Source organism: Mobula birostris, chromosome 8, assembly GCF_030028105.1.
Source record: "Mobula birostris isolate sMobBir1 chromosome 8, sMobBir1.hap1, whole genome shotgun sequence".
NCBI classification, from domain to species: Eukaryota; Metazoa; Chordata; class Chondrichthyes; order Myliobatiformes; family Myliobatidae; genus Mobula; species Mobula birostris.
Window position 1 is genome coordinate 165,990,898 of NC_092377.1, and position 16,366 is coordinate 166,007,263.

The following is a 16,366-nucleotide window of genomic DNA, read 5'->3' on the forward strand; positions in this document are numbered from 1 at the left end:
ATTAAGGAAGTGTATGGTCAAGCACTTTGGTAGAAGGAATAAAGTCAAAAATTATTTTCTAAACAGGGGAGAAAATTCAGAAAGCAAAGGTGCAAAGGGAGTCCTTTTGCAGTATAAGAGTTAACTTGTAGGCTGAGCCAGCAGTAAAGAAAGCAAATGCAATGTTAGTACTCATTTTGGGAGGACCAGAATATAAACACAAGGACGTGATGCTGAAGCTTTATAAAACGTTTGGAGTATTGTAAGAAGCTTTGGGCCTCATATCTAAGATTGGAGAGGGTCCAGAGGAGGTTTACGAGAATGAAGGGGCTAATTAATGAGGAGTGTTTGATGAATCAGGGCCTGTACTTGCTGGAGTTTAGAAGAACGGTGGCGGGGCGGGGGGAAGGAACCTCACTGAAACCTACCAAATATTGAACAACCTAGATAGAGTTGACCTGCAGAGGAAACTTTCCAATAGTGGGGCTGGGGGGAGGTCTAGGACCAGAGGGAACAGCCTCTGAATACAAGGACGTCTCTTTAGAACAGAGACGAGGAGGAATTTCTTTAGCCAGAGGGTGGTGAATCTGTAGAATTCATTGCTACAGGTGGCTCTAGAGGCCAAGACATTGTGGTATATTTAAAGCAGAGGTTTCTTTGTTTGTAAGGGCGTGAAAGACTATGGGGAAAAGGGGTTGAGAGGGATAATCAATCAGCCATGATCAAATGGTGGACAGACTCGATGGGCTGAATGGCCTAATTCTGCTCCTGTGTCTCATGGTCTTATACTGGAACATCTTGGTGTGATGCTTCATCACAGTAGGTTACACAGCAGAATGTGCAGTGTCTCTGTCAATGGAAATGATTAACGAAAATGAGAAATGAATCCGTGAGAAGGACTATTGACAATAAAGGGATTAAATATTAAAGTAGTGGCTACAATTTACAAACAAAAGCTCGCAATTGGGTGATTTTTCACAGGACAGGAATAGTTATCAGAGAGAACGAGAGAATCTTTTTATATATGGTTCTGTTACTGTTGGAGCCTGTGATCTACACTCAATGGTGTGCTTTCGGGCTGATTGATCTGGTGCTTTGCTGTCTCCCAGGTGGTTCCAAGAGGTCAGCAGACTCGAGGCCAAGAAGCTTGGAGATGGGGCGCGACGTCACGATGAACGCCATTTCTCACTCATCTTGCCGAATAAGGCATCGAGGAAGATCGAAAACATTGAGGCAGGTACCGAAGACAAGTGAGTTTTCAGCTCCGTCTCCCAGCACCTCGCTCACTGCAGCTGGAGGCAACTGTCTCTCTCTCCCTCTCACTCACTGCTCCCAGGGGAAGGCCCCTGCATTTGAATGATCTCTCTCTCCTTGATGCTGTCAGAGGATGGTGCCGAAGCAAGCTTTAATTGACGCGGTTTATGGATTGGACTACAGTTCATATTGTGGAGTGTTTTCTGATATATGGTCGGTCCTTTCTCTATTCCTATTTTTGGGCAGCTTTGAATGAGGTGGCCTGCAGACAATGAACACTGAGCTCAACTGAATATGGACTCTTCGTTTTAGTATTTTCTATTCTGTGTTTTCACTCCTTCTTTCTTGTTGCCGCTTGTGCGATTTGTTATTTTGCGTGGGGGGGAGTTGATATTTTTTCTTTGAGGGGCTTTCATGGTTTTCTCTCTTGTTTCTTTGTTTCCTGACAGTCCGTTGGGAAGACAGATATCAGGGCTGTGTACTGTGCACATATTTTGATCAATGTACTTTAAATTTTGAATGTGTGTAGCGGGGTAACTGGCTCTTCCAGCCCATTGAGACCATGCCACCAATTACACTGCAAACAGGAGAAAATCTGCAGATGCTGGAAATCCAAGCAACACAGACAAAATGCTGGAGGAACTCAGCAGGCCAGGCAGCATCTGTGGAAATGAGCACAGTCAACACTTCAGGCCGAGTCCTGCCATAGGGTCTTCATCTGAAACATTGACTGTACTCCTCTCCATAGATGCTGCCTGGCCTGCTGAGTTCCTTCAGCATTGTGTGTGTGCCACACCCAATTACACCTATGAGACTAATTATTCTACTAGCCTGTATGGCTTTGTTAAGTGGGATGAAACTGGTACGCCTGGGGAAAACACTTGTGGTCACTATCATGAGCCCTACGGCCATAGTGCATTGTCTCCGAGTTTTCTGGATCACCTGTATTTGTTAATTGTTGTCTTAACTAGAGTTGTTAAACCCTTGCGCTTTCTCTTTAATCTTGTCAAGTTGATCTTGACTCTGGGTTTTCCATGAGCAGTGATTTTTTAAAGTGAACTCCTGACTAGCACTTATTACGGGGTCCTTGTTTTGAGAAAGATTTCCCTTGAGGTTTCGCTCGGTCGAGCCACCGACATTCTGTTGGAATTCTTATATATAAACTCCTGTTTCCATCTCTACATGGGAGTCTGCTGTTCCTCCACACCTGGGTTCAGTCGTTGCCTGTGCACACTGTGACAGTCATAGGGAGAATGTAGAAACTCCTTACAGGTTGCGCAGGAATTGAACCTGGGTTGCAAGTGTTGTGAAAGTGTTACTCTAACCATTATGCTACTGTGATGCCTCAGAATGTAAAAGAGGTCCCCACTGATGTCTGGAAGGGAGTTTGCACCGAATGACCATGTGGTTTCCCCTCACAGTCAAAAGATGTATGGGTTAGTAGGTTCACTGGTCATTGTAGATTCTCCTGTGATTAGGGTCAGATTAAATCGGGGGAGTGCTGGGAGAGCCTATTCTGAGTTGTATCCCAATAAATAAAAACAAATAATAAATTCTCATAGCTGCGAAGGGAGAGCGTGAGGGAGTTCCCACTGATTCCAGATCGATACGAGTCCCTCTGACTGTGCCGACTGGCTGCTTGCTTTTGTGTCTGAGGTGGGCCGTCGTGGGTTTGGTGGCTGGTCTGCGTGTCTGAGTGGGTGAGAAAGAGGCTTGTTTTTGCTGGTTTGTTGTCGTATGTTGGCTGTGTCCTGTTCTGCCGAGTATCATGGGAATGCCACGTAGGTGCCGGAATGCATGGCTTGGAAGAAGTGCGCCATTGGGATATAGCCCCGAGGACCACTTGATTCTTCACCAGTGTCGCAGGAGAATGAAATATCAAGACACTGGCTGCAGCTGTCGGAGACCCCTGCTTTCCAGTGACCTCTCTCTCTCGATAGTGATCTTGAGTCAGGGGAACTCAAATACGTGATGCTACAGACTGTAACATAGAAACAGCGAGCTTTTGGTCTCCCCTCTTTCTGTTGCAGGGGCGATATCTTTCCCTTGTTAGTGAGCGAGAGGACCTGCTGAGATGTTTGAGTGTTGGGAGGAGGGGGAGGGGGGAAGAGTTGATGCTTTGCTGCTGCGTGTTCACGGGAGGGGGAAAGAGGGCTTTGGGATTCTAATGTTTTCCTGTCATTCATTCTTTGGGGGAGGCGGAGTTTCTCTCTGTTTTTGGATGTCTGTGAAGAGTAAGAATTTCAGGTTGTATACTGTATACATTCTCTGATATCAAATGGAACCATTGAACCATTGAACCATTGACACTTATGGGCTGCCTCCAGTACGTTCTTCAGTTGTGTTAGTTGTTAATGCAAATGCCACATTTCACTATTTTTCGCTGTACATGCGATAAATAAATGAATCTGAATCTGAAGCCCTTTAAGGCGTGCTGATTTCATACAGAGATCTTCTTTCGCAGATTTTTTTTTGTTTTTTGTGGTCCCTTTATAATCTATTTCATAGTTTGCAAAATCATATCTGCTAGTCTTGCCAAACTTATGCTCCTCCCCCTCCTGCCACTTTCTTGGTGACACTTTCTGGCTGCCCAGCGTGATCTGTGCTGATATGGTTTGAAAATGCACAACGATGCATTTTGCTGTATGTTTTGATACTTTGATGTATATGTGACTAATCTTTTCTCTTATTTGCAGTGCAGCAGCAAGACATAGACACAGGAGGTTCTGCAGATGAGAGGAAACATCTTCACTCAGAGGGTGGTGAGAGTATGGAATAAGCCACCAGCGCAAGTGGTGCATGTGAGCTCGATTTCAACATTTAAGAGAAGTTTAGATAGATACGTGGATGGTGGAGGTATTGAGGGCTATGATCCCTTTGCTGGTCGATGGGGCTAGGCAGCGTAAATGGCTTGCATGGACTGGATGGGCCAAAGGGCCTGTTTCTGTGCTGAACTTTTCTATGACTCTACGACTATATCTAGATCCCTACAAAGGATTGCGAGGACTGCTGAGAGCATCATCGGGGTCTCTCTTCCACCCATCAGAGGTATTTATCAGGACTGTTGAGTTCACAGGGTTCTTGGCATTGTCAATGATGCTTCCCATCTGTCCAATAATCTCTTTGACCCCCTACCATCAGGCAAGAGGTACCATAACATTAGGACAAGAACTCTCTGGATGGGAAACAACTTCCTCCCCCAGGCCATAAGACTATCTAACTCCCTGACACCACCAGGATAACATCACATGTGCAGCGCCTGTAATGTTATATTGTTTACTTTTAACTTGTGTCATAAATTATTTTATTACTTGCTAATTTGTTTATCGTGGTATTACTTTATGTGTGGTGTGTGTGAGTTGTATGTACTGTGTCGTACACTTTGGTCCAAAGGAATGTTCTTTCATTTGGTGGTGTGCATGTGTACGGTTGAATGACAATGAACTGAATTTGAACTTGAACTTCATTACAACGTTTAAGAGAAATTTTGGATAGGTACATGGATGGGACGGGTATGGAGGGCGATAGCCTAGGTGCAGGTCAGTGGGACTAGGCAGATTAATAGATTAGCCCAGATTAGATGGGCCGAAGAGCTGTGGTGTTCTATGAAGTCTATGAATTCTGTTTAGGTTTGGGATCAGATACCAGCTTTCAAGTCTCTGAACCACTGTCTGAAACGACATGGCAGCATACTGGACAGCGCAACGTTTTATAGTACAGGTGATCGGGGCTTTGTTCCTGCCACTGCCTGCTAGGAGTTTGTACCTTCTCCCCATGACCGTGTGGGTTTCCTCCCACAGTCCAAAGACGGACCAGTTGGTAGATGAATTGGTCATTATAAATTGTCCCGTGATTAGGATCAGATTAAATTGGGGGACTGCTGGGAGGTGTGGCTCGAAAGGCCAGAAGGACCCATTTCGCTGTGTATTTCATAAATAAATAAATGATAATTGTGTTATGAAGCTCTGAGAAAAAAGAAGATAATGCATTTTGAGTTGACCTGGTTTAAGAACCTGATCGTAAAGATTTCAATTCAATTCTTTATTTTGCAGTGCTTTTTCTGTAATATTTAGTCCTTTATTTGGCTTCAAAGGAGTGAACGATAATAATCTTATTTATTACACAGTTGGCACAAAGCAACTCAGCTGGATTAAAGATAATGTCTCAGAGAACTGCACATTTTCATATGTTACGTACCCCGTAACTGGGTTGCCAAACCAGCAGAAATGGATCACTCAGTTGGAGTCTGGATTACTAGAACTAAGAAAGTTTTATCAAAGAAACAAGCAACACAGTACTCTAATCAAAAGGATAATGAATGCAACAGTTCAGCAATGATAAACACACATGTACACAGAATTAAGATAACAGGATCAATCAAGCTCTATCGTTGCCTAGGGGTAAATGACCAGTTTCAAAGTGACGCAGAGTTCAGTTCAATTTAGTTCAGTTCAGTTCACAGTAATCGCTGCCGTGGTGATGGACAGTGGGGGGAAGGAGAGAGAGAGCAAAAACAAATGAATATTCAAAACGGCTTCCACACAGACCTTCGCAGTCAGCTTTCAGGCGAGCCCTTTGTGATGTCATCTGAGGTCACCGACCGTGACCCCTCCGTTTCCAGATACGATCGTTTCCCTGCGGTGAACCCGGCACCCAGGCAAGGGTGGACACACACCAGGTTCCCACCGATCGTGCCTTTCCACCCTGAGCGTCTATGGCTTGATCCCGTGACCAGCCGTCCAAAAGCTTCCCACCGACTTGTGAGAGGCGCACTGCTTCCAGGGTCTCGTTACCTCGGGTGTCGTGTGTGTCGCCTTAGCGAATCTGTCCTTTTTTATCCCCCTGCTGGGGTATCGCCTGTCCATCACTTCAAACAGTTCGAGGTTCAAAGGGGGAGCCGATCTTGACAGCTCTCCTTCCCCTTCATTAACATCTCCAAATGCTGCTCCATTGTTTTCCTTATCTCTCTCTCTCCTGAAGACAGGTGGCAGACCAACTGCTGATCCCACTGGTGCCAGCACAGGCCAGCTAACATCTTAATCTATGTGTATTCTCGTCACACATATAACACAGGATCTCAAGGTTGAAGATGCAACAAATAACAAGACGAATCAGGGAACCACAAATGAGAAAACACTGGAAACATTGAACAGGTCACAAAACAGCAGCAGAGTTTTGAACTGGGGTTAACATCTAGCTGAAGAGAGGACAAAGAAGGTAGGTAAGACAAAGCGGACACTGAACCCACTATTTTTGTTTGTTCTCTTTTTGCACGACTTATTTGATTTAATTTTTAATATATATTTCTTATTGTAATTTATAGCTTTTTAGATTTTGTACTGCAATGTGGCAGGGTGGAGATACGTCTCTACCAAAGGAGGTGTGATGCGCTCCTTCCCTCCGCTAGCCTACAGGTCACCCTTGGGCAAGGTGTAGCACCTGCTTAGCCCCCGATCAGGGTCATGTGAAACCATGGGAGCAGGTGGCGGATGGTCGTGTGAGCAGCCGGTGCAGATCACAAGTCCTGGTTATGTGACCACTGACAGCAGGCAGACAGTCTCTGAAGGGTATTGATAACGGCTGGGGTCACCCGTCTTGTAAAGACACTGCCCAGAAGGAAAAAATGAAGGCAATGGCAAACTAATTCTGTAGGAAAATTTGTCAAGAACAATCATGATCATGGATAGAGAAAAGAATTAGAGGAGAAAGAAAATGGAAGACCATGATCTCGCACATCATACAACATGATACATAATGATGATGATGATGAGTAGGTACAGGAGTGATCTTCTGCTGCTGTACCATCCTCTTTAAGGTTCAACATGTTGATATGTAGAGGAATGCAGAGTGATCTTACAGAGGTGTACAATTATGAGGAGCGTAGACAGGATGAATACACCTTGTCTGTTGGGGAATGCAGAACCGGGGGCACAGGTGTAAAGTGAGAGGGGAGGAATTTAATAGGAACCCAAGGGGTAACTTTCTTTCACCTGGAGAGTGCTCATTATATGGTAAGAGTTGCCAGAGGAAGTGGTTGAGGCAGGTACATTCACAACATTGAAAAGGGACTTGGACAGGTACAAGGTCTAGTGGGATATGAGCTAAATACAGGTTAATTGGACTAGCTTAATCTAATCTTGGAATCTAGTTTAATATGATTGGGAATCACGTTGTATGACTCTAGTCGATAGTAGTGAGATCACTTGAGTTGAGTATGCTCTTCTCCTAAGGGGTTGTCTATTGGTGGGTCCTCAGGTGTCTGTAGAGGCCGAGCCATTCCACATACAGTATTCTGGTACCTTGTTGGTAAAAGTAAGTGGTGACTGTGGTTAGCGGGTGGGTCTTTTGGTTGTTCAGTTTCTCCTCTCACAGCTGCCTAGAAAAATGCTGCAGAAGCGTGCTGCACCCATAAGCCAGAGGTTGATGGGTCAAAACCACCCTCTGTGGGTAACAGCAAGTTTCCACAAGTGTATGACTCCATTGACACTCCAACACGACGAGTCTCCACATTCCTTGTAATTGTCACACTTTCACACTATGAGTGAATGTGTATGTATATATTCACACAGTGTTCCCCTTAGGAGCCTCACATTCCTTGCAATGTTCAAGTTACCCACTGCAGGTTCTGACAGAGCTCTCTCAGGACCTTGCTGTCAGCAGCCTGGGGTCGGACTGCACAGTTTCCCATCACAGAGGATGTACTGTGAGCCCACGCATTTACACACACCCTGTCAGTGCATGCATGCATATGTATGTGCAGCCAGGTGTGAATTGGATAGGAATTGAATTGTGAATCAGTCACCATCATTCATAATAATTGGAAGTAGGAACTGGAGGGAAAATACACTCTGGCCACATTATTAGTTACCTCTTTTACCTAATAAAGTGGCCACTGAGTGTACGTTAGTCTTCTGCAGCTGTAGCCCGTCCACTTCAAGGTTTGACATGTTGTGTGCTCAGAGATGTTCACTGTTGTAACATGTGGTTATTTGAAATACTGTCACCTTCCTGTCAGCTTGAACCAGTTTGGCCATTCTCCTCTGACCTCTTTCATTAACAAGGCATTTTTGCCCACAGAACTAGCACTCAGAGATTTTTTTTTTTCATTTGCACAATTTTCTGTAAACTCTAGACACTGTTGTGCATGGAAATCATGGGAGATCAGCAGTTTCTGAGATGCTCAAACCACCCTGTTTGACACCAACAGTCATTCCATGGTCAAAGTCACTTCAATCAGATTTCTTCCCCATTCTGATGTTTGGTCTGAACAACAACTGAACCTCTTGACCGTGTCTGTATGCTTTTATGCATTGAGTTGCTGCCACAAGATTGGCTAATTAGATATTTGCATTAACGAGCAGGTGTATGTAATAAAGTGACCTCTCAGTGTAACAGAGTCCTGAAGAAGGGTTTTGGCCTGAGTCTTCAATCGCTTATTCATCTCCATAGATGCTGCCTGACCTTCTCAGTTCCTCCAGAATTTTATGTTCTTGGCAAATTTTTCTACAGAAGTGGTTTGCCATTGCTTTCTTCTGGGCAGTGTCTCTACAAAACGGGTGACCCCAGCCATTATCAATACTCTTCAGAGGTTGTCTGCCTGGTGTCAGTGGCCACATAACCAGGACTTGTGATCTGCACCAGCTGCTCGTACGACCATCCACCACCTGCTCCCAAGTACTACATCTTGCCCAAAGGTGACTCGCAGGCTAGCAGAGAGAAGGAGAATCTTACACCTCCTTTGGTAGGGATGTACCTCCATCCTGCCAATAAAGCATGCCCGATACAGAGATGATATGGAAGCTTTGGAGAGGATGCAGAGGAGATTTACCAGGATGCTGCCTGAATGAGAGAGCAAGTCTTATGAGGGCAGGTTGAGTGAACTAGAGCTTTTCCCTTTGGGGTGAAGATGGATGAGAGGAGATTTGATAGAGCTGTACAAGATGATAAGAGGCAGAGATCACATGGACAGCCTGAGACTTTTTCCAGGGTGTGAATAGTTAATACAAATGGGCATATTGTAATTTTAAGGTGATCAGCACAGTACAGCACAGGAACAGGCCTTTCAGCCTTCAATGTTATGCCGAACTACCTAAAAAGTAAACCAACCCCCACCTCCAGAAACTAATCTCTCCTACCTACACGATGTGTTGCATGGAATGGGGCAAACCCAAACACAAGACACTGGCACGGAGACTGAGTTAGGATGCAGACGAGGGTGTGAGAGTGGCTGCAGCTGAACGGCAAACAGGAGGGTGAACAGGAAAGCAGGAGGCAGGCAGAACTTATCTTGATACGGAGCGTAGAAAGGCAAGCCGTAGACAATACTTCTCTTGACACGGAGAGACGGAGTTACACAGGTAAACCTCGGCACTGAAGTAAAACTTAGAATGGACAATCCCTAAGCAGCCAGGAATGTTAATCACCACACTGGCTAGAACAACAATCTGGCAATGAGTGGATGGAAAGCCGGGGTTTTTATGCTGCAGGTCTTGATGAGAACCAGGTGTGTCGCCATCTAAGGGAATCAGGAGAAAATGGGGAATTAACGGTCGGGACCATGACACAATCAAAGTGAATTAGGAGAAAATGGGGAATTAACAGTCGGGACTGTGACACATTGTCCATATCCCTCCATCTCCCTCACATTCATTTGCCTACATCTCTTAAGAGTCTGTCTTATGTATTTGCCTCTACCTCTGTACCAGATGGCGCATTCCAAGCATCCACCACTCTTTGAGTAAAATATTTACCCCTCAGATCCCTTTTGAACCTTCCCCATTTCACCTCTGGTATTAGATATCTCTACCCTAGGAAAAAAGATACTCCCTGTCTACTCTGTCTGTGCCTCTCATAATCTTACAAAGCTCTATCAGCCTCCACCGCTCCAGAGAAAACAACCCAACTTTGTCCAACCTATTGTGATAGCACATGCCCTCAAGACCAGGCAGCAACCTGGTGAACTTCCTCTGTGCCCTGTCCAAAGTCTCAGCAGCCTGCCTATAGTGGGATGACCAAGGCTGTGTGCGTTACTGTAGATATGGCCTAACCAAAGTGTTCAGAGGAAGGTATATGAGGGTTGTCAGAGGTAAGTTCTTTACACAGACAGTGGTGCGTGTCTGGAACGCTCTGCCAGATACATTAGGGGCATTTAAGAATCTATTAGAGAGGCACATGGCTGATAGAAAAATGGAGGGCAATAAGCGGGAAGGGTTAGGTTAATCTTAGAGTAGGTTAAAAGATCGCCACAACATTGAGGGCCGAAGGGCCTGTATTGCCTCATAATGTTCTATAGTTTATGCAAAGCCATCTTGTCCTCACCACTGAATGTGGTGGTTCTTTACTAAAACAGAGGAATCTTCACTTGCTGGCTGCACCCTGCACAGGTGTGTTGTTTGTAAACACAAACCATAAGATACAGGAGCAGAATTAAGCCATTTGACCCATGGAGTCTGCCCCGCCATTTCCCTCTCAGCCCCAATCTCCCGCCCTTCCCCCGTATCCATTCATTCCCTGACCAATCAAGAACCTATCAGCCTCTGCCTTCAATGTACCCAATGACTTGGCCATTGACGCATTTCACTGAATTTTTCGATACACATGAGGTAAATAAATCAGGATATGAATCTGAATCCAGCCGCTGGAGCTGGGCATTGTCTGTTGATCTGGATTCCAGGGCCCACCGTCTCTTGCCTCTCCTGAATCCTCTCTGAAGTTGGTACCTTCTCAAGCATCATGGCCAGAAAAAGTCTCCCCAACCCCCACTGCCCGCCAGCTTTTATCTGTTTTTCAACCCAAGTTGTTGGGAAAACAGTGAAGTGCCCAGTCTGGGATCTTCATCGTTTTTTATCAACGCCCTAAAGAGCCGATGTTAAGCTCGAGAGCGGGAGGAAGCTCTCTTCGATCGCTGGCTGGAAGCCGAGATCGAAGCAATTAGTTAGGAAAAGTATTTGAAACATACTGGGATTTAATTGAACTCGAACAGTATTAAGAGTGGCTGTCGTAACCATATCGGAGACTGACTTTTGCGGTGAAATTTAACCTATTCTTGCAGGAAAATTGGACAATTGTCAGCAATTTCATCTTGTGGGAGACCGTGTCTCTGAATGCTGTACTGTCAGTAGTCATTGGAGGTGGGGCGGGGGCAAAGCACCGCCTTCCACAGCAGGCTCAGGGCACGGAATGAATTCGGGAGGCAGTGCGGGGACTGGCGTTATATATAAAAGGAGGAGATTGATGCATCGAGTTGCGCCGACAGGAGTGAGGAGCTGTATTGCAGCCGTGTCCGCGCGTTGCGGAGACCTCACGGGTGCCGGGGAAAGTTGGCTTTGGGTGCTTGGGGGAAGAGGGCTTCCCTTCGCATCGCAGCCGCGGGACCTGCACCGTTCGAGGCAGTTTGGAGTGAGCGCTGCAGAAGGTGCAGGTAACTCTAGGATTTGCACAGCTGGCTGAGGAAGCCGCACATCTGTCCCCTTCTTGCCAGAGCGAGCGACCGGGCCACCGCACCGATCGCCGGACACCATTCAGTTGAGTTTCTCAATCTCGATCGCATTTTGCGGCTCAATCTGGGCACGGAACAGCTTGGCTCCCCGGTATTGGGAGAGAGGTGCATACTTTGGGTGAAAGGCACTAGAGCACGCTAGACTTTATTTTTCGACATACCCACGACCTTTGGTGCTTCGTGTACAATTTCTTGCCCGCCAGTGCCAAAGTTCACAAGGTCGGGTATCAGGCGAAACTTCTGGAATTCACCTGCGCTCTTCCGCCGTTAGTCCGAAATGAATATCACTCCAGAAGTACTCCAGCACTGGCTGAAAGCTTGGAACCTGTCTCGGAGAGAGTTCATAGAGACCTTTAACTTACAGCCGTTGGTTTACGTGCCGGAGCTACCGCTCAGCCTGAAGGTCCTTTTCTCCGCCCTTTACCTGCTGATCTTCATCTTGGCTCTTCTTGGCAACTGCCTGGTCATCCACAAGAACGTGAAGGTTCCCGCCAAAACCTCCAGCTCTGTCTTCATCGCCTCACTGGCCGTCAGCGATTTGCTCATCTCCGTCTTCTGTGTCCCGTTCACCCTTCTCCAGCACCTGTCAGCCAACTGGATCGCTGGTGAGTATTCTAACTCCTCTCCATTTCCCTGGAATCTAGTCAAGCCATCTTTACTGTCATTTAATTATATGCATGGACGCCGCCAAGTGAGACAATGTTTCTTGGGACCGGGGTGTTAAGCTCAGTAACACTCATATAACAAAAATAAAATCACTTGATTGTGCTGGGGCAGAGGAATATGTCAGAATCATTAATATACAGTCCACCCAGTGGCCACTTAATTAGGTACAGCTGCACACCGGCTCGTTAATGCAAATATCTAATCAGTCAATCACATGGCAGCAACTCAATGCATAAAAGCATGCAGACATGGTCAAGAGGTTCAGTTGTTGTTCAGACCAAACATCAGAATGGGAAAGAAATGTGACCTAAGTGACTTTGACTGTGGAATGACTGTTGGTGCTGAACTGGGTGGTTTGAGTATCTAAGAAGTTGCTGTCTCCTGGGATTTTCATGCACAGCAGTCTCTGGAGTTTACAGAGAATGGTGCGAGAAACAAAAAAAAATCCAGTGAGTGGCAGTTCTGTGGGCAAAGATGCCTTGTTAAAGTGAGAGAGGTCAGGGGAGAATGGCCAGACTGGTACAAGCTGACAGGAAGGTGACAGTAGCTCAAATAACCGCACGTTACAACAGTGGTGTGCAGAAGAGCATCTCTGAACTCACAATATGCCGATCCTTGAAGTGAATGAACTACAGCTGCAGAAGACCAGGAACATTCACTCAGTGGCCACTTTATTAGATACTTTCTGTACCTAATAAAGTGGACACTGAATTTGTTTTTTTGTGTGGCAGCAGTACAACACAATAAAATAACTATAAACTGTAGTACTGTATATACAGAAAATTTGGTAAGGCCAAATTTGGAGTATTGTGTACAGTTTTGGTCACCAAATTATAGGAAAGATATCAACAAAATTGAGAGAGTACAGAGAAGGTTTACTAGAATGTTACCTGGGTTTCATCTAAGTTACAGAGAAAGGTTGAACAAGTTGGGTCTTGATTCATTGGAACGTAGAAGGTTGAGGGGGGACTTGATAGAGGTATTTAAAATTATGAGGGGGATAGATAGAGTTGACGTGAATAGGCTTTTTCCATTGAGAGTGGGGGAGATTCAAACAAGAGGACATGAGTTGAGAGTTAAAGGGCAAAAGTTTAGGGGTAACACGAGGGGGAACTTCTTTACTCAGAGAGTGGTAGCTGTGTGGAACGAACTTCCAGCAGAAGTGGTTGAGGCAGGTTCGATGTTGTCGTTTAAAGTTAAACTGGACAGCTATATGGACAGGAAAGGAATGGTTATGGGCTGAGTGCAGGTCGGTGGGTCTAGGTGAGAGTAGGAGTTCGGCACGAACTAGAAGGGCCGAGATGGCCTGTTTCCATGCTGTAATTGTTATGTCGTTATATGGTTAAAACAGATAAGCAGAGTAAAAAGAGAGCAAACCTGGTCCAGGTCAATGAGGGTCCTTAGTGATAGATGTCACATTCCTGAGGCATTGCCCCTTGAGGATGTCCTGCATGCTGGGGAGGCCGGTGCCCATGATGGAGTGGCTGAATTTACTTCCCTCTGCGGCTTTCTCCAGTCCTGTGCTTTGGAATCTCCGTACCAGAGGGAGATGCAACCAGTTAGTATGCCATTCTGGATACAGTTATACCGCTGTTGACCACGTGATGGTGGAAAGTATCGGAAAACTTCAAAAGATTGGCTTTAGTTGCCACCTGTATATCTAAACATCGAAACAGACAGTGAAATGCATCATTTGCCTCAATGAACAGCATAGTCCAAGAATAGTCTGGGGGCAGCCCGCAAGCGTCGTCATGCTTCCGAGACCAACGTAGCATGCGTGCGGCTCACTAACCCCAACCCACACATCTTTGGAATGTGGGGGAAACTGGAGAATGCAGCATAAGAAATAAAATTGATGATCTTGAGATTCAGCTATGGATTGGCAAATATGACATTGTGGCCATCTCTGAAACTTGGCTAAAGGATGGCTGCCATTGGGAGCTGAACGTCCAAGGATATACAGTGTATCAGAAAGATAGGTTAGTAGGCAGAGGGGGTGGAGTGTTCCTGTGTATAAGAAATAATATTAAATCATTACAAAGGGATTACACATGATTGGAAGGTGTAGAGTCTCTATGGGTTAAGTTAAGAAATGGCAAGGGTAAAAGGACCCTAATGGCAGTTGTATACAGGCCTCCACACAGCAGCCAGGATGTGGATTACAAATTACAGCAGGAGTTAGAAAAGGCGCGTCAGAAAGGCAATATTATGATAATCGTTGGGGATTTTAACATGAAAGTGGATTGGGAAAACTAGGTCAGTATTGGACCTCAAGAGAGAGAATTTGTAGAATGTCTACTCTAAGGGATGGCTTTTTAGAACAGTTTGTTGTTGAGCCCACTAGGGAATCAGTTGTGCTGGATTGGGTGTTCTGCAATGATTTGGAGGTGATAAGAGAGCTTAAGGTTAAGGAACCCTTGGGGAAGAGTGATCACAATATGATGAGTTCACTTTGAAATTTGGGAAGGAGAAACTAAATTCCAATGTGTCAGTATTTCAGTGGAATAAAGGAAATTACAATGGCATGAGAAGGGAAATGGCCAAAATTGACTGGAAAGAGACACTAGCAGGAAGGATAGCAGAGCAGCAATGGCCAGAGTTTCTGTGAAAAATAAGGAAAGTGCAAGACAGATACATTCCAAATAAGAAGAAATTTTTGAATGGCAGAAGGACACTACCGCGACTGACAAGCGAAGTCAGAGCTAAAGTAAAAGCAAAAGAGAGGCCATACAAGGAACCCAAAGCTAATGGGAAGATAGAGGATTGGGAAGCTTTTAAAAACTTGCAGAAGGAAACAAAGAAGGTCATTAGGAAAGAAAAGATGAATTATGAAAGGAAACTGGTGACTAATATCAAATAAGTTACTAGAACTTTTTTAAGTATATAAAGGGTAAAAGAGATTGAGGGTTGATATGGGACCAATAGAAAATGATGCTGGAGATATTGTAATGAGAGACGCAGAGATGGCAGAGGAACTGAATGCATATTTTGCATCAGTCTCCACAGTGGAAGACATCTGCAGTATACTGGACATTCAAGGGTATCAGGGAAGTGAAGTAAGTGCAGTGAAAATTGACTGACAAGGTGCTCAGGAAGCTTAATGGCCTGAGGGTGGATAAATCTCCTGGACCTGATGGAATGCACCCTCAGGTTCTGAAGGAAGTAGCTGGAGAGATTGCGGATGCATTAACAATGATCTTTCAAGAATTGGTAGATTCTGGTATTGTTTCGGATGACTGGAAAATTGCAAATGTTACTCCTCTATTTAAGAAGGGTGGGAGGCAGCAGAAAGGAAACTATAGACCTGTTAGCCTGACGTCAGTGGTTGGGAAGTTGTTGGAATCGATTGTTAGGGATGATATTACAGAGTACCTGGAGGCACATGACAAGTTAGGCCAAAGCCAGCATGGTTTCCTGAAAGGAAAATCCTGCCTGACAAACCTACTGCAATTTTTTGAGGAAATTACAAGCAGGGTAGACAAAGGAGATGCAGTAGATGTGGTGTAGTTGGATCTTCAGAAGGCCTTTGACAAGGTGACGCACATGAGGCTACTTAGCAAGATAAGAGCCCACGGAATTACAGGGAAGTTACTATCATGGGTGGAGCATTGGCTGATTGGCAGAAAACAAAGTGGGAATAAAGAGGTCGGTGTTGGGACTGCTGCTTTTTACGATATATGTCAATGACTTGAACTATGGGATTAATGGATTTGTGGCTAAATTTGCCAATGATACAAAGATAGGTGGAGGAGTGGGTAGATTCTGGAATGGGTCTGGAAGACCGAAAAATTGCAAATGCACTTCACTCTTCAAGAAGGGAGAGAGGCAGAAGAAAGGAAACTATAGGCCAGTTAGACTGACCTCAGCGATCGGGAAGGATTTGGAGTCAATTATTAAGAATGAGGTCTCAGGGTACTTGGAGCCACATGATAATATAGGCCATAGTCAGCATGGTTTCCTCAAGGGAAA

General features: G+C 45.2%; 1 protein-coding gene across 1 annotated transcript in view; it reads left to right on the plus strand.

The window, feature by feature from the left end:
• The first annotated feature begins 11,995 nt into the window (after positions 1-11,995).
• Positions 11,996-16,366, plus strand: part of LOC140202103 (pyroglutamylated RF-amide peptide receptor-like) — a 59,760-nt gene continuing 55,389 nt past the window's right edge. The window contains exon 1 of the mRNA XM_072266961.1: positions 11,996-12,336. Coding sequence (XP_072123062.1) covers positions 12,009-12,336 — 328 coding nt within the window. The 5' untranslated portion in view covers positions 11,996-12,008. The remainder of the gene's footprint in view (positions 12,337-16,366) is intronic.